The following is a 19,977-nucleotide window of genomic DNA, read 5'->3' as shown; positions in this document are numbered from 1 at the left end:
GTTGCTTCATAATGTTTTTTGCCAACAAAAACTTTCTTAACCTTAACTATTTTTGTTCACCCTAAAAAAAAAGTTTTTTTGAAAAAAAAAAAAAAAACTCAACTATTTCCAATTCCAAAGGAGAACAAAAAAAAAAGATTATTATCACTTATGCCCTTTAAACTTTAAGTTTAATGTCAGTTTACTCCTAAACTTTAAATTATTTTCACTTAACATTTTTTGTTGTAATTTTTGTTAAAATAAATAGAAAAAAGAGAATAACGCAGTCAGACAGTATTTCTATTTATATTTCTATTAAAAAAACATGTAAAAACTATATGAATACACTTAACATCCTTATTTTCCATCTAATTTTAACAAAAATTACAATAAAATAAGTTAATTGAAAAAAAATTAAACTTCAGAGGGTAAACTAAGAAGGACCTTAAAATTGAGGGATACTAACGAGAATAATAATTAAAAAAGCATCTTGCAAGCTTCAACCTCAAACTCGCATACTTGATTTTACCACCATACCCTTTACAAGAAGAAGAGAGAATAAAATGAAAAATCAGAATATTTTCCTAATCTCATCCCATTGCTTGGACATGGCTGCTCCGGCGGTGGAAGGAGCGGCCGTGGCGGCGCTCCGGTCGGTAATGGCGCGGGTCCGTTATGCGGCGGAGCGGTCGGGTCGCGACCCGGAGCTGATTCGGGTCGTGGCGGTTTCGAAGACGAAGCCAGTCTCTCTCATCCGCCAAGTCTACGACGCCGGCCACCGATGCTTCGGCGAAAACTACGTTCATGAGATCCTCGACAAAGCTCCTCAGGTCTCCCTCTCTCTCTATTCTGGACTTGAAATGGAAATGGAGTTTCTGAAGCTTTTCTCTGATCTTTGAGCAGCTTCCTGAGGATGTGGAATGGCATTTCGTTGGGCATTTGCAGAGTAACAAAGTCAAATCTCTTCTCTGTATGTTTGTTTTCATGACATTTTCTGCAAATTCGAAGTGTTTTTTATTGAATAAAACGAAGATTGATGATCTGATTATCAGAGATTTAACATAAAGAATGGGAATTTGATCACTTTTCGTTGAGAAAAATATGTCATTTTACTACTATAGAAGCTTTGTACTTTCGGTTTGTTGATTAATTTCTTTTTTAAACCTTTGTGGTTTGTTTCTAAATTTTCAAATTTTGGAAGAAATTTTATTACTAATAGCATTAGCAAAACAAATGGTTTACTAGGTATAAAAGTTGGATGTGTTTCTTAATCTCCAATGCATAAAGAAATAGATAATCTATTCCATTTTAGGTGACAACAGTAATTTATTCATTTATGCAGCTGGAGTACCGAATCTCAGCATGGTTGAGGGTGTGCACAACAAGAAGGTATAAGAAATATATATTCTTTCATTTTTGCTATATATATATATATATATTCTTTTTGTGCCATAGTGAACTTTTAGAATTGCTCCGGCTAAATAGCATTTTTTTTTCTTTGCTTTTTTCCTGATGGGTGTTAAGCTTCAACTCGCAATTCTAAATCTTTTTGTTGATGCAAATCTATAGATTGTAAATCATCTTGACAATGTAAAGAGAGCACAAAGGTTCTTGTATGAGGGTTGTGAGAATGAAGGAGTAATATATTCATAGAAAGAAGCTGTCATATAATATATTGGTTGGGTTGGAGGGTTCAAGTTAGAACCCAAGGTTTTGGTTCAAACTAATGTTTGTTTGTAAAAAGTAAAAAGTGGTTTGAGCTCTTGATGTGACATTTAAACCATAAAAAACAAAAGGGTCTCTAAACCAACCCTCCTCCTAAGTTCTCATGTTTTGAACCCAAGGTTTCGACGATACTTTTTGAACAACGTGGTTTAAACTAAAAGGTTCAAACCACACTGGTTTGGACTCTCCAACCACACTGGTTTGGACTCTCCAACCAAACAAGGCCTTTATTTATTGCTAATAGAGGGTAAAGAAGACAAGAGGAGAGGATGGAACTTACCGACAAAGAGCCATCTCAAAAACCTTTTTTCAAAAAGTTGGGAGAGTCAGACCAATGTACAGTGAGTGGACAGGAAACGTGTGACACTTCACCAGATGAGTCTTTATCATAATAACAATTAAAAGAAAAATTATATAAACTGACTTAATTCATCTCATGCTCCCCATTGTATGCCCCACAGTTTAAGGCAATTTATACAGAATTAAGGAAAATTCTATCAGTGGGGCATATAATTCTTTAGTTTGTCTGTGCCATAAGTTTCCTCTCCTCCTCTTGTAATCTTTAAAGTGCCTTTAGTTTGTCTGTCATATCTCATTTTCTGTTTAAGTAATGATATATCATGTTAATGGAGTTCCCGTGTTAAACAATGAATGCAGAAAATGACAAAGAGAGTGGCAGAAAGAGTGACGCTAACATTTTTCTTATAGTATACTTGCCAGCTTCTTTTTATAAATATATCACTCCTTCCTCCACAAAATCCTCATACAAACAAGAACCTTTGAGTCTACATTGCTGATATTCAGAAGCTCCCCTTCTCTGAGGTATAAGCTTTACACTCACAGTGACCATATGTTGCTATCTCCTTGTAATCTATAGATTGCAAGTCATCTTGACAATGCAGTGTCAAGCTTGGGAAGGAATCCACTGAAGGTTTTAGTCCAAGTGAATACCAGTGGAGAAGCATGTGAGTGAAAATCGAACTGCCAGATTTCTGAAGGAAAAGAAGCATGTTCATGAGTTAGAATTATGTATGAGATTTGCCGCATTAGAGTGCCTAATAAACTATGCTTATCGTTAATTGATTATATATATTTTGTCATGTCTTCAATTCCTGACTTTATTTGTGGCCTCAAGAAACGTGTTAATTTAGCTGCTAGTCAAGAGAAGTAAAACAAACAATGTCTGGTTTAGATATTCCATCTTGTGGTAATATTAACTAGGATGATCTTTTCTTGGCTATCAAATTCAAATGTAGATGAAAACTATTTATACCTTCCCTGCAGTAACAGATTTGGTTACCGATGTTTTTGACTTTTTGCAGCAAAATCCGGCACTGACCCTTCTGGTTCTGTCGAACTCGCAAAACATGTTAAGTTGCACTGCCCAAATCTACTCTTTTCTGGTTTGATGACAATTGGGATGCCAGACTACACCTCAACTCCAGAGAATTTCAGGGTAACATGTTTTTTTCTAACCACCCCCCCTCAAGAGTTTGAATATTAGTTTGTGTCTTTAGTTCTCAAAACAGAAATTGAATCAGCTCACGTTCTTCTTTGACTCTTGATCTTTCGATTAATCCGTGTACTTTTGTTAATATTGTGATTCTTCAGACGCTGTTGAACAGTAGAACCGAGGTCTGCAAGGCGCTTGGACTGACCGAAGAGCAGTGTGAGCTGTCCATGGGCATGTCCGGTGACTTTGAGCAAGCGGTATGTATGTGATGCACATGCAATTCTAAGACTTATCGACTCTTTCGAAGTTATACTTCGGTGTTCTAAACGCTTGTTTTCTTCACTTATTCTTAACTATGCTTAGAATTCTTATGATCTTGACACTTCTGATCTGGCAGATTGAAACGGGCAGCACCAATGTGAGAATTGGATCAACTATTTTCGGACCAAGAGAATATGCAAAGAAACAATGAAATTAGTATCTGGGTCCCTGGTCCCTTGCTGATTTTGTATGTACATGGTTGTATTCTATGAAAAACCATATCTGATTTCTTATTTGCTTCTACAAAGTTGAATCAATACAGCAAAATAAATAAAGAAAATACTTGTATTTTGTTGCTTCTTCCAATGCAAATATTCCCTTGACTATTTTTAATACATAATTTTAGTTTCTAAATTCTAAATTCAGTAGGAATGACCCTTAAATCTTCAAAATGTAATTTTGTTAGTCCCCAATGTGGGAAATTATTATTTAAAACATGGGGATTTATATAACACATATTATATTTCAATGTTTATAATATATGTAGGACGAGTTTTTAATGATTGTGTTTTTATGGGAGGTTAATATTAAACATAAAAAATTTAATAATGTGACGTGATAAGAATTTAATTTTATTAATTGTCATAATTTTTTTAATCAACTATTTAATTTATTACAATCGTTTGATTTATATTTTACAATTAAAATAATGATACCCATCAATAGATAAATAATGAAATAACTATTAAACCATGCCCAATATACATTGTTTTCACTAAATTAAATTTTTACTTAGACTTTTGGCTTATGTAGGTTACTATGGATCGATGAAGCCAATGATTGTTGATAATTTCATAATAAATTTAATTCAGATCTCGTTCATTTCACCGATTCAAGTTTAGAATTTGAGTTTTACTACAGTAAAAAATTCTCAAAAACAGTAACATTTAACTTTTTTACTACAGTAAAAAAATTTTCACATAAAATCACATCTCAACTCGAATTAAAAGCTCAAATCAGCGAACTAAATAATATAGTTTTTTAGGTGAAGAAGTTTTTTTATTCAGTAGAAGCTAAATCGGCTGTACAAAACCACCAATAATCTCTAACTGCAATCAAGCCACATCATATTCGACAAGCTAGAAAACACAACCGCTAACATGTGGACTACATTAAGGACTAGATAGCAAATAGAACCAAAACAAGCTAATTAAGGATGGAAACCACCGATTAAGAGTGAACTTTTTCTCACTCTTTTTTTTTTTTTTTTTTTTTAAATCTCTTTTCTAGAGAACTTGTAGTGTTACTGCGCTTGCTAGGAAACTTTCATTTTTAACCACTAATAGAATCTATTATTTTAAATTTTAATTGTTGTATTACGATTTCTACCATAAAAATCCCCATTAATTAATTAATTAATTAACCTTTGTAATAACATGCAACAATACGGCAAAGTAAACAAATATTTGACTTGTGTGTTCCTTGAACACTGGGCGAGTCACAGACCGAGTTGTGTCTGTTTTCCCGAGTCAACTCAAAAACCTCCCTCTTATCCTTAAACCCCCAAGATTCTCACTCTCTCTTAAGCAAAATTTCTCACTTTCTTAGCTTAGCCATGGCTACTTCTCTTTCATTTCCAACCAAATTTTCTCTGCATCCAAACAGCTCTGTCTTCGTATTCCAATCCCCAAACGGACCAAAAAGAATCCGTTTTCCCAAGAAAATTAATAAAGTTTTATGCTCAGCCACAGAACAACCAAAGCAGCAACAACAAAAACAACAACGGTGGCAAACAAACAAGAAGAAAAAAAGTGATTCTGACGCAGAAAAAGGGATTGACCCAGTTGGATTTCTCACCAAAACCGGCATTTCCCATAGACAGTTTGCTCAGTTCCTTCGTGAAAGGTACAGAATCCGACGACTCAAAAAAAGTTTGATTTTTTGAGTATTTGAAACTTATAAACTTCTTAAATGACGATAAAAAAGTTCGTCTTTTTTTTTTTTTTTAGTATTTGAAACTTATAAACACCTTAAATGATGATAAAAATGTTTTTTTTTTTTTTTTGGAGTATTTGAAACTTATAAACCTCTTTAGAAAAGCTACAGAAATTGATTTTTTGTTTGTTTGTTTGGCAGACACAAAGCATTGAAAGACCTGAAAGATGAAATATTCAATCGTCACGTTAATCTCAGGGATTTGGCTTCTGGGTATGTTTTACAAAACGCAATCTCATCTCTCTTTTTTTTCTCCATTTTTAAGTTCTCTAGGTTCGTTTAGAGGTGTCTTTTAAGTAGACTTGGATTTGAGTTATTATTCTTTGAAGTGAACAGGAATTCTAGTTAATATGATATGATTATGATGCCGACATTCTTGTGAAATTCCCTGGTTTTTAGTTTACGTTGTCCTTTGATTTTTTTTTGGTTTGAGTTTTTGTTGATTAAGACTTTTTTTATATATTTGCTTTCTGTAGATTTGAGATACTGGGTATGCATCGCCATCCGGAGCATCGAGTTGATTATATGGAATGGGCTCCTGGTTTGAATTTATGCCTGATTTTCTCTTTTTTCTGATAAGCATGATTTTCAGATGAGTGTAAACTTGTGTGAAATTATTTGGCGTCAAGGAGTATGTTATGTTTAATTTGTCACATTTAGCCATTTAGCTTTTCTGCTTGAGTTACATACATACATTATTATTTGACTTCAATACAAGTTTTGGATTTTGTTAATATTTCATTGTTAGTCTCTATTGTCCAATTTGAAACTTAATCTAAATGTGATAAACTTGTCACAATTAGTCACTGAATTTCTAGAACCTGAAAAGTACTTGTTCAAGTGGCTATTTTTCAGTTTCTTTAAGAAAACAATTACCATATATGAGCTTAAACACAGGTGCTCGGTATTGTGCACTGGTCGGTGACTTCAATGGCTGGTCACAAACAGATAATGCAGCAAGAGAGGGTCACCTTGGGCATGATGATTATGGATACTGGTTCATTATTCTTGAAGATAAACTAAGGGAGGGAGAAAATCCAGATGAACTATATTTTCAGCAGTATAACTATGTGGAAGACTATGATAAAGGTGATAGTGGTGTTCCAATTGAAGAAATATTTAAGAAAGCGAATGATGAGTACTGGGAACCTGGGGAGGACCGGTTTTTGAACCACCGTTTTGAAGTACCGGCAAAGTTATATGAGCAAATATTTGGCCCTAATGGGCCTCAAACCTTAGAAGAATTGGGAGAAATACCAGATGCAGAGACGAGATATAAAGAATGGAAAGAACAGCATAAGGATGACCCACCAAGTAATTCACCTTGTTATGATGTGATTGACAATGGAAAGGAGTATGACATTTTCAATGTTGTTGTTGATCCTGTATCCCGAGAGAAATTTAAATCAAAGAAGCCTCCCTTGGCTTACTGGTTTGAGACGCGTAAAGGAAGGAAGGCATGGTTGAAAAAGTACACTCCGGGTATTCCTCATGGAAGTAAATACAGGGTCTATTTCAACACTCCCAATGGACCATTGGAACGAGTTCCCGCTTGGGCTACTTATGTTCAACCCGGTAATTTACTTTATATTTTGCTGCGAATTCTTTTCCCTTTAACTTTTGCATCAGAACGGTATTTTGAGTTGTATTAAACACAGCCACTTCAGTAATGTTTGCAGTTAAGGGGCTATATAGACTGCTCTACTTGTTTAAGCCAGCTTCTTTAGCAATCATACGTCTTTTCTTTTCTCTTTCTATTATTATTTTCTTAACTATTATTTCGTATTAAATTATGTTTCTATTGTGATGCAACAACAATTGGCATGCTGCTCTTATTATTCGTCATCCAAAACAATATTATATGCATTCCGATGCAGAAGGAAATCAAGCTTTTGCAATCCACTGGGAACCACCTCCAGAAGACGCATACAAATGGAGAAACACAAGTCCAAAAGTGCCGAAATCATTGCGGATATATGAATGTCATGTTGGAATAAGTGGATCAGAGCCAAAAATATCTACTTTCAATGATTTTACAGAGAAGGCAACTCCTTGATTGTTTCTTCACTGTTTTATATCCACTATATTGTGATATTACTATGGATTCTTAAGTTTTGTTCTCTATATTCCGTTCAGGTCCTTCCTCATGTAAAGGAAGCTGGATATAATGCAATCCAGTTTATTGGAGTTGTTGAGCACAAAGATTATTTCACTGTTGGCTACAGAGTGAGCAAAAACATACTCGCTTGTCTGAAAATTTCCATATTCCTTAGTGTTTTTCTTATTTATATTCTGACGGTAAACACTAGAAATGAAAATTTGCACGGATATCATTCCTCTGGAATTAGAGCTCATTGAATGTTTAGTGCAGCTAATAAAACTTACCAATTTTTCCATTTTAATGTCTCCCGTTTGCTTTTGGATAAACTTACGTGGTTGGACTCATTTTTCGTTTAGCTTCCTTTCTTTTATCTTGTTATAAAAACTTCCACCAGCTGCATTTCAGTGCAGATTCCATTTATGTCCAACCTCTTCATAAAAATGCAGGTCACTAATCATTATGCCGTTAGCAGCCGATTTGGAACTCCTGATGACTTCAAGCGGTTGGTTGATGAAGCACATGGTTATCTTCTTCATCTAGTGCTATTCCCTTTCAATCATGAACCTAATCTTTTCATTGATGCTTTGTCAGTAGCTTAGTGGCTTCTTGATTTGCATGTACATGGGTTCCAGACTTCCTATAAAAAGCTATAAGATATTACTCGTTAAAATTTCATCAACTTGTGAATTCTATACCTCGCAACATTAAAGTCTTCGTTTAAGTGGTTAAAAACATCATTTTGACTGAGAGGCGATATGAATTCGGTACAAAGTTGAAATCCACGGATATGACGTAGAGAGCATCCAAAATACATGGTATATATTTTTACCAGGCTTAAAATGAAGGATATAAAATAGTAAATAACCGAAATTGTTGTAATACAAGTTGATGACAATTTTACGCCTAAGTGAGGAACTGTTACCCTGGACATCTCACTAGGAAACATTCAAAAACAGTGCTATTTCCTTACTATCTTATGTTAAAATTATTTGTATGCCTCACGTGCTTTTCTTCCCAGTTGTCTCTTTATTTTTGGTTAATAAACTTACAATGTTGCATGCCTTTTTAATTTATAGGACTTGGACTGCTGGTTTTCTTAGATATCGTCCATTCGTACTCAGCTGCGGATGAGATGGTTGGGTTATCACTATTTGATGGGTCAAATGACTGCTACTTTCATACTGGTATTTCCTCTACTATTCTTGCCATTACTTAAACTTAATTTTCTTCTTTCCTTCTTTCCTCTAGTCTACTTACCTTGTTCATGGCAAGTATTATATGCTTTAAAAAGGTGACTATGATTGTTCTTATCTACCTTTTGAGCTTTATCTTTGAAGTTAACTAGGGTTGGTTCCAAATGGAAACTTCTTTTGTTCGGATTTCGGGTCCACGCCTTCTACAAACTTAAACGGCTAGCTTAGTTTCTTCTAATTTGTGCCGTGACTTGTTTGATTTGACAAATTTAGTCTTCAACATTTCTTCACGTAAGATGTTGTTTTGTCTTCAAATTTTCTTTTTGAACAGGTAAAAGAGGGCACCACAAGTACTGGGGCACCAGGATGCTCAAATACGGAGATCTCGATGTTCTACATTTCCTTCTCTCAAATTTGAATTGGTAAAAGTTGAAGTTCAAAAGCTAGTCAAACCTTTCAGTTTCAAAATTAGTTGAAATTTCATTGTTGAGGCAGGTGCTTTTTAATTTATCTTGTGTTCTTCTGTGTTTGGAAAAGTATTTTTAATCACATGCATAAATATATCGTTGGGTAAATAACGTTAAAAATGTTTTTAATGGGTTTGAACAGGTGGGTTGTGGAGTATCAAATCGATGGTTTCCAGTTCCATTCACTGTCGTCAATGATGTATACACACAATGGTTTCGCTTCTTTTACGGGTGATTTGGAAGAGTAAGGCGTCCTTTAAAACTTTTTGCTTCTCTTTATTTGCTGATTTTAAGAAATAACTTTCAAGTGTGAAGTATTAACTAAATAAGTTGTTAAATCATGTGTTACTACGTTGAGTATCATTATTAATCTCCTGGTTTTGAACCATACCAAACATTTATTTCTGGCAAGATATTGTTTTGAGTCTTAATCCTATCATATTGTAGGTACTGTAATCAATCTGTAGACAGGGAAGCCCTGTTATATCTCATTTTGGCAAATGAAATTCTGCATGGTCTCCACCCGAATATTATCACGATTGCTGAAGATGTAAGTAGCCGATCGTTATTGTGTGTTTTGGGGTAAAAAAATGTATTATTGCTGAAATTAGTTTAAAAAATCTGATGACTAAAAGCTGTCTGTAAAAGAGCAGCCACAAGAGGGTTTAAAAAAAAACAAAAAAACGATCGGTGCTGAAGAAAATCAAATATTTTAAGACCCATCAGATGGTGTTGGACACCTGACCAGCTTCAATGGCAGCTGTAAAAATGCATGCAAAACTGATGAGGTTTCAAGGAAACCACTATAATGAAGGGGCTGGTTTTGGAGGTCCTTAGGAGCAAGAAGTCTATAAATACTGAGTCATTTAGAAGGAAACACAACACAATCCGCTAGAGAGAAATCAACAAAGTCTCATTTTCCTAATCTCCCTCTCAGTTCTTTCTTCTCCTTTCCCGCTTCCTTCCGTCATCAAATTTCAACCAAATATCTTAACCTTCTAAGTCCTAAATCCATATATCCCTTCTCTTCTTATCCTAAACAACCAAAAAAGTCCCTATAGAGATCAAACAAGATCAAGAACCTAATCTAAGAGCTATTGAGCTACAAACCCTAAAATTTCAGTTATCTTAGTGATTTACATGTACACTTAAAATATAAGTTTTTCTAATAAAGCTATTCATGATCTAATTCCTGCTTGTTTCGTTTAGCTTTTATCTCTTTACTTTATTTCAGCATTTTTTTACATTTTATCCAATTTATTTTATGTCATTTACTTTACGTTATTTTCCAGTTCCACGAACTTTTCAGCTATTTTAGTTGGTTAATCCAGTTTATCGGGTCCTGTTATTTTATTTTCTAATTAATCAAGTTATCTGGTCTTTTATTTTATTTCCATGTTGATCCAGGTAAGTCTTTTTCTTTTTTTTTTTTTTTTTTTTTTTCAAAAAAAAAACTTCCAAGCTGATCTAGTTACCTTGTCTTGTTATTTAACTTAGGTCTAATTCCAGTTAGCCGTTCCTGTTTATTATTTTTCTGTTTTTCATTCTAGTCTTTTATCTAATGTGTATCATTTTTATTAGTGTCAAAAAGAGAAGTTAATTTTACCACAAACATTGTGCTTCACTACTTTTATCTTCTCATTCATTTCTTGTTCATGATAATTCCATCCCTTGTATTATCTTTTTGTTCCATAGTATTCTTGTTTTACACTATTATTTGTGAAGTCTCATTTTTTTTCTTGATTTTCAGGCAACCTATTATCCTGGTCTATGTGAGCCAACCTCTCAAGGTGGATTGGGATTTGATTATTATGTCAATCTGTCTGTGCCAGATATGTGGTCATCTTTTCTTCAGAATGTGCCAGACCATGAGTGGAGCATGAGTAAGGTTGTATTTTATAGAGTGACATCTCAGCATCTTTGATGCTATTCATTGTTGATTCATTTGTATGTTTCTCTGTTCTCTAAAGTTGTCCCTCAATGACTTTTTACTCGTGTTTATCAGATTGTGAGCACATTAACGGGCAATAAACAATACACCGATAAGATGCTTGTTTATGCTGAAAATCACAACCAGGTTATCATCTACTTTTAATTCCTTCTTCTACATTTAGAATTCTCTTGAAATATTCTCAGTGTCGAATGATGTTTGTTAGATCTTCTTGAACCTGTTTTTTGAATTTTTATAAGATTGCCAATAAATTGCCAACTAATAAAAATACCTAACAATGTTTTTGTTTGTTCTTACTTCAACTTGTTTTCGCCTTCCGATCTTCCATGTTAGTCAATTTCTGGAGGGCACTCATTTGCAGAGATATTACTTGGTGAGATAATGAAGGATTCTGATGCTACAAAAGAATCATTGCTTAGAGGGTGTTCTTTACTTAAGGTATACTTTGTTCTTATATATTTTTGCTTCTCCATTCTCCATGAACCAACTATTTCTAAATAGCAAGGATGGATAAGGGGATGGTCAAATCTGCTATGCTGTCAAGTATTCTAGTAGGACAACAGTCACGTTTATGTAAATCAAATTTTCAAGAGTAAGACAATCTGAGGTTTACAGTAGATTGAATATACAAGAATAATTCTACGAGAGTGTAATTTATCTTAGTGAAACAAACTATATACAATCAACACAAGAATATTTCTACGAGAGTATAAAATATCTTAGTGAAAAGATCTATATGTACTCTGGAAGTACTTGTGAAAAGCCCATCCAAATGAGTTTTGTTTTAAGCTTGAATCATTGTCATCTTACGTTTTTTTTTGGAAGTGAAACTGGAGATTTTATTAATCACGAGTGAAATCACTTCTTACAACAATTTACAGAGTACAAATAAATTATTGTCATTTCTCAATCATCTTAATCAACTTATGTCATTTCTCATGCCGAGGCAGATGATCAGATTAATTACATTCACAATTGGTGGCCGTGCCTACCTCAATTTCATGGGCAATGAATTTGGGCATCCGGAGGTGAGGTTGCTTTCCGATGGTTATCCTTGAAAACTACTGTTCTTGCTACTAATGATCTTCTCATGTGCCAGAGGGTCGAATTCCCAATGTCGAGCAACAATTTCTCATTCTCACTAGCCAATCGTCGGTGGGATCTTTTAGCAAAGGAAGGAGTACATCGCAATTTATTTATCTTTGATAAGGTGTCAATATAATATCATTGTTTTTTCCATGACATGCTTATGTGTTATTGTAGTTCTTCGATTATGCAACATGTTAAAAGATGTTCAAGATGGTGTTTTCATTCAGGGTTTTTTTGTACCTTGTTAACCGTAGAGTAAACTTTTGTTCATTAAACAAAGCACAACATGGGTAGAAATACAGTCAATTTACTCCTTTTTTCATTTCCTCCTTTTTAGGACTTGATGAACTTGGATGAAAAGGGAAGAATACTTTCAGGAGTTCAACCAAACATTCATCATGTAAATGACACTACAAAGGTATGGAAACTCTCATTTCAGCTAATCATATTGGTTGGTATCTCAACAGGAATTGCAATCCAACCCCTAATAAATGGAGTGTTACAAAGGAATACTCTTTTTATTTTAGTCTTCAACCCCTTTCATAAACTATTTGCCAGTGTGATTGCTTACTCAAGCGCTAACCGCATACACACACCGTTTTGGGGTAAAAAAATGTGTCTTTGCTGAAATTAGTTAAAAAAATCTGATAGCTAAAAGCTGTCTGTAAAAGAGCGGCCACAAGAGGAAAAATGCTGGTTGCTGAAAAAAACTAAATATTTTAAGGCCCTATCAGCTGAATAACAGAAAATCAAGTTTCAAACAACCCTTCAACAGCTGGACAGCTTCAAGAAGAGGTGTCAAAGGGTGTTTGAGACCTGCCCAGCCTCAAGAACACGTGTCAAAAGGTGTTGGACACCTGCCCAGCCTCAATTGCAAAATGTATGCAAAACCTAATCAGGTTTCAAGGAAACCACTATTGATTTCAAGGAGCTAATTTTGGAGGTCTCTCGGAGCAAGAAGTCTATTAATGCTCAGTCATTTTCGAGAGACACGGCACAATCAGCTATAGAGAAATCAGCAAAGTCTCATTCCCCTAATCTCCCTCTTAGTTCTTTCTTTCTCTTTTCCTTCTTCCTTGTTCAAATTTCAGCTAAGTATCTTAGGGTTTGTTTGGTATGAGGGTTCAAATTAAGGTGATTCTATTTTTGATTTTAGAACCAGGACAATGATTCATGATTTTGGGTCCAAATCATGGTTCTGAAACCATATCAGAATCAGGGGTTTGAACCACCTAAAACCAAGAGGTGGTTTTAGAATCAGGGGTGATTCATGGTTTAAAACATCACATTAGGGTTCAAACCTTGAATCAGAACCATCCTAACCAAACACTGATTCTGAGTGAGTCAAATCAGAACCACTTTTACTTTTTGTAAACAAACACTAGTTCTGAACTAGAATCATGGTTCCGAGTTCAGAACCCTTATACCAAACAACACCTTAACCTTCTAAGTCTTAAATCCATATATCCCTTACTTCTCTTCTTATCCTAGACAACCAAAAAAGTCCCTATAGAGAACAAACAAGATGAAGAACCTAATCTAAGAGCTATTACGCCACAAACTCTAAAATTTTAGTTTTGTTTGTAATGTTACATGCTTAAAATGTAAGTTTTCCTAATAAAGTTATTCATAATCCAATACCTGCTTGTTTCATATAGTTCTTATCTCTTTACTTTATTTCAACATTTTTACATTTTATGCAATTTATTTTCTGTCATTTACTTTACGTTATTAATCCAATTATATGGTCCACGCTTTATCTTCATCTATTTTAGCTGAATAATCTAGTTATCTGGTCATGTTATTTTATTTTCTAATTAATCTACTTATCTAGTCTTTTTTTTTAAGTTGATCGAGTTACCTGGTCCTGTTATATAATTTTTGTCTAAGTTCTGTTAGCCGGTCCTTATTTTTATTTTTCTGTTTTTTCATTCTAGTCCATTATTTTTATGCGCTCTTACTTTTATTAGTTTAATACCCTTAATGTTCAATGCTTATCATTTTTATTAGTTTAAAAAAGAATAGTTCTAATTTTACCCCAAACACACAAATACGCCATTAAAGTGTTTTTTTTTTTTTTTTTGATAATTACATACGCCATTAAAGTTGGCACGATTTGAATATTTCCCTTGTTTATTGACACAAAACTAGTGTGATCTTTTAGTAATGAAGATAATTCTTTCTTATTGCAGGTAATAGCGTACATGAGAGGTCCACTTCTCTTTATATTTAACTTTCATCCAACAGATTCTTATGAAGGATACGGAGTAGGTGTAGAAGAAGCTGGAGAATATCAAGTAGGTCTTACCATGCAAATTTCATAGCTTCCTTTGTTTTTGTCCCGTTCATTTCGCGGGTTCAAGTTGAAAACTTGAGATGCAAAGCTATTTTTTATGAGAGAAAGTATTGTCGTAAGAGAGTTGAATTGTGATTCAAACTGTGAAAAAAGGGAGCCTGTCAAAACAAGAGATTAAATCTATCTGATATTGTGGCCACAGCTTATTCTAAACACGGATGAGGTAGAGTATGGAGGTCAAGGGCTTGTAAAGGAACATCAACATACTAGGAAAACTTTTAGTAAAAGGTAACTTTTGACCTTGATTTTATTTTTCCTTCATTCCCACCCCCATTGGCTTTGTTTTTGCTTTTATAAGGAGTCCTATTATGTTGGATTGCTTTCAATAAATTATACTAATAAATTCTATCTTCTTTTGTTTATTTATCTATTAATTTATTTTGCAGAGTTGATGCGCTCAGACACTGCTTGGAAGTGCCTTTACCTAGTAGGACTGCCCAGGTTGGTTTCCTTTTCTCTTTCAGGGTATTTGGCATATATGCCCCTGAACTTTTCACAATTGGCAAGTTATCCCTCAATGTTTTAAGTTTTGAAAATTAGTCCCTTAAATTAATATTGTCGTAGAGTGCCCCTAAGTCGGTGATGGCTGTTAAAATTTGGATAGAAATGCCATCACACGCGTTGGGTGAGCTAGTTTGACGGAATAAAATGAAATTTTGGATCGATGATAACATGTCAGGTACGTTTAAAACTCGTTCAAAAATGATTTTATTTTTTTGTATGAAAATGAAAACGTTTTCAATCTCAGACAAAAATTATTTTTGAAAATGCGTTTGATAATTTTATCAACAGATTGTTTTTAGTATAAAAAAATTCATTAATGTCTCTCTCACTACTTGGGAGAGGAGAAAACGGAAACAAAAAATGAAAAACGATTAAAAATTATTTTTCATTTATCTCCCATTTTATACTAAATCAAAAAATCATTTTCATTATCTTTAATTATGTTAAACGTCGTTGACGTTTCTCTCTCATTTTCATTTTTTTCTCGAAAAATATAAAAAACATAAACAAAAATAACTCCAAACACAGCCGTCATATCACGTGCATGAGGGCATTTCCTTTCAAATTTGCAAATGACTGTCAAATTTTAGACAGAAAAATGATACCGCATGCATGCGTTACTTGAGCTCATTTAAAAGAAGAGTCCCAAATTTTAAATAATGATCTGAGCATGTAAAGTCGTATGCATGAGGGAGTTTCCTTAACATCATTCATCGATTTAAGGGCACTCTACAACATTTTACTAAATTCAACGGATAATACGCCATAATTAATAGTTTAGGGGGCCAACATATCAATTCATTCAAAATTCAAGGAAAAACCCAAGACTTTAAAGAAGTCTGTGAGATTGACAAAATAATATAATAGTTTGTTGATTCGAGTTGATATGTGATTTTATGTGAGAGTTTTTTACTGTAGTAAAAAAGTTAGATGTGATTGTTTCTGAGAATTTTTTACTGTAGCAAAACTCAAATTCTAAACTCGAATCGGTGAACTGAACGGAGCCTGAGAAAGCATACTGCATTTTTTTATCGGCTTAGCGTGATTTTTTTTTTCTCCTTTTTCAGGTTTATAAATTGACGCGCATTTTGAGAATATGAGCCATGTTTAAGTGCAGAGGTAAATTGGACCTAGTATTCCAAGACTGTAAGCTGGAACCAAGAATTACTTCAACTTCAAAACAATATTACTCCATCCAAACCAAGCTTCCAATCTCAAAATGGTTTGTTTTTACTTCACGGAGGGTTTAGGAGGGCTAGACCTTATTCCAATCTCAAAAGACATGGATGTGTTGTGATGAAGCAAGAAGGTCCATATTGGAGGTTTGTACGGGAATACTCTTTGGTGATGATTATAAACTGTAATTAAAAGACAATAATAATGGATTAAAAGAAAATTAGAAAATAGACATAAATAAAGAGTCGCGATCTTAGGCCTCTGAAATGAACGAGGCCTTACTCTCTACATAATGTTGCATATCATAGGTGCGATCGAAGGCTAAGTTGGCATGTGCTTCCAACTCTTGAAATCCTTAAAGAACAATAATCTAGCTCAGACTTTGTCTGTATTTCCATATCATGAAATTAAAAACTCAAGATACCAACGCTCTCGTAAAGACAATAAATAGTATCTTCTTCACGAGAGGATGAAGAAGGAAGAGGTATTACATTATTTCCGGCATCAATGAGAGAAGATTCTGTATGTTTGTGAGACATTGTAGAAGCATGATAATACACGCAGTATCCTACAACTCGATAAAAAGATATTGCGTAAAAAACAAATGATAATAGAGCTATTTATAGACAAAGTATAAGCTCTAGTGAATAATACTAGTCTCTATAGTTTAAGGGACTTAAGTCTCGTTTATTTTGTGGATTTAAATTTTTAATTCGAGTTGAGATGTAATATTTTTTTAAAATTTTTCATTGTAGCAGAAAAAATTAGATGTGATATTTTTTGAGAATTTTTTATTGTAAAAATTTATAACTGAAAACTCGAATCGGTGAAATGAACAAGACTTTAATGTTTAAAACATAGATTTAATTCTGTACAAATAATCTTAAGGCACTAACGTTCGCTCTTGCATGCATAGAAAACTTGGCAAATGACATGTGTTACACTTATTATTTTTTTTCTTTGACTCGTCAAAAGGGATGTACTTGAAGTGGTATAAATAGGACAATGATTGCTATAGAAAAAGCAAGTTGAGGGAGAAAAAAAGAAGAAAGGAATGAAGATTAGATAAAGATGTAGCATAAAAAAACCTCTTCTGATAAATACCATTACCAAATACAACTCTTGTATTAAAACAGCATGAAAAGGAGAGGTTGTCAACGAAAGATTTTGGAACTTGCGCCTCGTTCATTTTATCGATTTGAGTTTTCAGTTTTAAGTTTTTACAGTAAAAAGCTCTCAGAAAATGTTACATTTAACTTTTTCTGTTACAGAAAAAAACTCTCAAAAAAATGTCACATCTCAGCTCGAATTGAAAACTCGAATCCGCAAAATGAACGAGGTCATAACTTTTATTTATTTTTGTTTCTTTTATTAGCATGCCTTGTTTTTTTTTTTAATATTTGTAAGTATAATATTACATATATATTAAAAATATATTTAGTATACATAAACGTACAAAAATTATATATAAAATGTCTATTTTTTTAATCGGGGATACTCTTGGTAATTACTATAAACCAGAATTAAAAGTCAATAGTAATGGATTAAAAGAAAGTTAGGAAATAAATGTAATTAAAATAAATAAATGAGCGGTTGCATAATATGATACTTCACATAGAAGAAGTAAAATAAGGAATGTCATATAACAACACTTTTCATAGGTTAGATAATTAAGGTAGGCGACTGGAAATTACACAATACTCCTTACGAGTTAAATACTCCTTACGAGTTAATGACGACGTGGATGATTTGATAACGTTACCTGGAAGTCGAATTAACATTTAAATGAAAAGGACAGGAAATAAACATAGATTATAACAAGGGATCTTATCTAGTATGTTAATAAATTAGTAGGTCAAGTATTCTATTTATTGAATTTATATAAAATCACGTAAAAATTAAAAAATATGTAGATTTAATAATTAAAAAAAATTTACTTATTGGTCATTTCGAACTGATCGACAGACATGGTGTCTTGCTTCCAAGTTCCAATAATGAGTGCATAGATGATACTATTCCCACTTCCCTGGTAATACTCCCACGAACCAAATAGGCATCAACGTTCAGATTCAATGGGAAAACAGAACCAAAAAAAAAAAAAAAACAGAGAGAGAGAAAGAGAAATCTTAAACGAATCAGTTCCCAATGATCAGGAGTCCCTAGATTTATGGCCGTTGAACCTCATTCCGAGAGTGAGAGGATGGGTTCAACGAGGATGGGTTCAGCAAGGATGGGTTCGCGATGGGAAGGTAGAGCGTCAACAAACATGGATTTAGATTTGAGTGTTGTCATTAATTTTCTGAGTTTTGTTTGATGGTTTCATATATACCTCCGTTCACATCACTCATTCGAGTTTAAAATTTAAATTTTATTACAGTAAAAAGTTCTCAAAAACAATCACATTTAAAGTTCACATCACTCATTCGAGTTTAAAATTTAAATTTTATTACAGTAAAAATTCTCAGAAACAGTCACATTTAAATTTTTTATTATAATAAAAAACTCTCATATAAAATCACATCTCAATTTAAATTACAAATTTAAATCAACAAAATAAACGACCCTGAATTTTCATTTGATTTTTCTTTTTTTTATTAAAAAAAAGCTCATTGATTTGTTCAACTTCTGGATTTTGTTAACTTTTTTTAATTTAATGCTTTTTTTATTTATAATACCTTTTATTAACTTCTAATACTCATTAATCAAATAAAAAAATCATTAAATTCTTATCACATCAGCAATTTCATCACTATTATAGACAAAAGAAAACAAAATGAGTCTTTTGATATATTTTTTTTATAAATTAGGAATGTTTTGTACTGTTTTAAAAACTTAAAAGACATTTTAAAATTAAGTATATAGTTTGAGAGATAATGATAAAAATAAAAGTGAGAAAAATGAAATTGATAAATAAATAATAAATATATTACGAGAAGAGTAAATTGCGTAAATATACCAGATATTCTATTGGAAAATTTTACGGAAATTGATGACGACAATAAATTCCTTTTTTAAGAAAAGCATAAACCTTTATGTATATAATTTTTGTACATTTATGTATACATATTCTATTTTGTTAATATACATTATTGTAGTTACGAATATAAAAAACAGGCTAATAAAAGAAATCAAAGCAAATAAAAGCTTTAAAGTGTTTGCAAGTTCTAAAAACTTATGCTAACAATTTCTCCTTTTCATGTTGTTTTAATACGAGGGTCAGAGATGTGTACTTGGTAATGGTATTGATCAGAAGAGCTTTCTCTTGCTTACCGAGGTCTTTCCTCTCAAACTTTTTCTTTAAATATGTTATAGTTTCTTTGAGCTCTTTTAAGAGTTTTAATAATATTCAAGTCATCAACATATACAGTTATGACAGTAAATCTGGAGTCTAATCTCTTAATGAACACGGATGGACAAATGGGATTATTTACGAATCCTTCTTTTAAGAGATATTCATTGGGGGTGATTGTACCACATGCGTCTCGTTTGTTTTAACTCATACAAAGATTTTTGTAATTTAACTGAATACATTTTCCAGAGTATTGAATTACATTATTCAGTCATCTTAAATTCGTCAAGAATTTTCATATAAATATCATTATCTAGTGACCCATATAGATATGCGGTCACCACATCCATTAGATGCTATCAAGTCTTTCAGATACTGTCAGGCTTATTAAATGCCGAAAAGTAATTGCATCCACCATAGGAAAATATGTCTCCTCAT

The 19,977-nt window shown here is 33.1% G+C and overlaps 2 protein-coding genes across 3 annotated transcripts; both read left to right on the top strand.

The window, feature by feature from the left end:
* The first annotated feature begins 550 nt into the window (after positions 1 to 550).
* LOC21395692 (pyridoxal phosphate homeostasis protein) lies at positions 551 to 3,764 on the top strand. Its single transcript, XM_010097822.2, has 7 exons — positions 551 to 809; positions 883 to 949; positions 1,322 to 1,368; positions 2,582 to 2,669; positions 3,027 to 3,160; positions 3,316 to 3,414; positions 3,555 to 3,764. The coding sequence occupies exons 1-7, from the start codon at positions 588 to 590 to the stop codon at positions 3,627 to 3,629; spliced, it is 732 nt and encodes a 243-aa protein (XP_010096124.1). The 5' UTR covers positions 551 to 587; the 3' UTR covers positions 3,630 to 3,764.
* A 1,249-nt stretch (positions 3,765 to 5,013) lies between these two features.
* LOC21395691 (1,4-alpha-glucan-branching enzyme 3, chloroplastic/amyloplastic) lies at positions 5,014 to 16,726 on the top strand. 2 transcript variants are annotated; one of them, XM_024165434.1, is made up of 21 exons: positions 5,014 to 5,323; positions 5,555 to 5,626; positions 5,890 to 5,954; positions 6,311 to 6,988; positions 7,291 to 7,457; positions 7,550 to 7,639; positions 7,961 to 8,036; positions 8,591 to 8,698; positions 9,039 to 9,129; positions 9,317 to 9,418; positions 9,622 to 9,724; positions 10,925 to 11,062; positions 11,180 to 11,251; positions 11,459 to 11,563; positions 12,076 to 12,153; positions 12,225 to 12,335; positions 12,552 to 12,632; positions 14,407 to 14,511; positions 14,713 to 14,798; positions 14,957 to 15,011; positions 16,142 to 16,726. In XM_024165434.1, the coding sequence occupies exons 1-21, from the start codon at positions 5,034 to 5,036 to the stop codon at positions 16,172 to 16,174; spliced, it is 2,706 nt and encodes a 901-aa protein (XP_024021202.1). In that variant the 5' UTR covers positions 5,014 to 5,033; the 3' UTR covers positions 16,175 to 16,726. The 2 variants fall into 2 exon arrangements, with proteins under 2 accessions (XP_024021202.1, XP_024021203.1); XM_024165435.1 differs by lacking the exons at positions 12,552 to 12,632; positions 14,407 to 14,511; positions 14,713 to 14,798; positions 14,957 to 15,011; positions 16,142 to 16,726 and having other exon boundaries at positions 12,072 to 12,153; positions 12,225 to 12,306.
* Positions 16,727 to 19,977: the final 3,251 nt, after the last annotated feature.

Source organism: Morus notabilis, unplaced genomic scaffold (assembly GCF_000414095.1).
Source record: "Morus notabilis unplaced genomic scaffold, ASM41409v2 Scaffold1436, whole genome shotgun sequence".
Taxonomy (NCBI): Eukaryota; Viridiplantae; Streptophyta; class Magnoliopsida; order Rosales; family Moraceae; genus Morus; species Morus notabilis.
This window is presented reverse-complemented; position numbering and strand designations above follow the sequence as displayed.

Coding starts and splice junctions, on each gene's coding strand:
- LOC21395691 (XM_024165434.1), top strand. CDS start 5,034: ATGGCTACTTCTCTTTCATTTCCAACCAAATTTTCTCTGCATCCAAAC. Junction 8,699..9,038: donor TGACTGCTACTTTCATACTG/GTATTTCCTCTA, acceptor CTTTTTGAACAG/GTAAAAGAGGGCACCACAAG. Junction 9,419..9,621: donor TTTACGGGTGATTTGGAAGA/GTAAGGCGTCCT, acceptor ATCATATTGTAG/GTACTGTAATCAATCTGTAG.
- LOC21395692 (XM_010097822.2), top strand. CDS start 588: ATGGCTGCTCCGGCGGTGGAAGGAGCGGCCGTGGCGGCGCTCCGGTCG. Junction 950..1,321: donor CAAAGTCAAATCTCTTCTCT/GTATGTTTGTTT, acceptor TCATTTATGCAG/CTGGAGTACCGAATCTCAGC. Junction 1,369..2,581: donor AGGGTGTGCACAACAAGAAG/GTATAAGAAATA, acceptor TGTAATCTATAG/ATTGCAAGTCATCTTGACAA.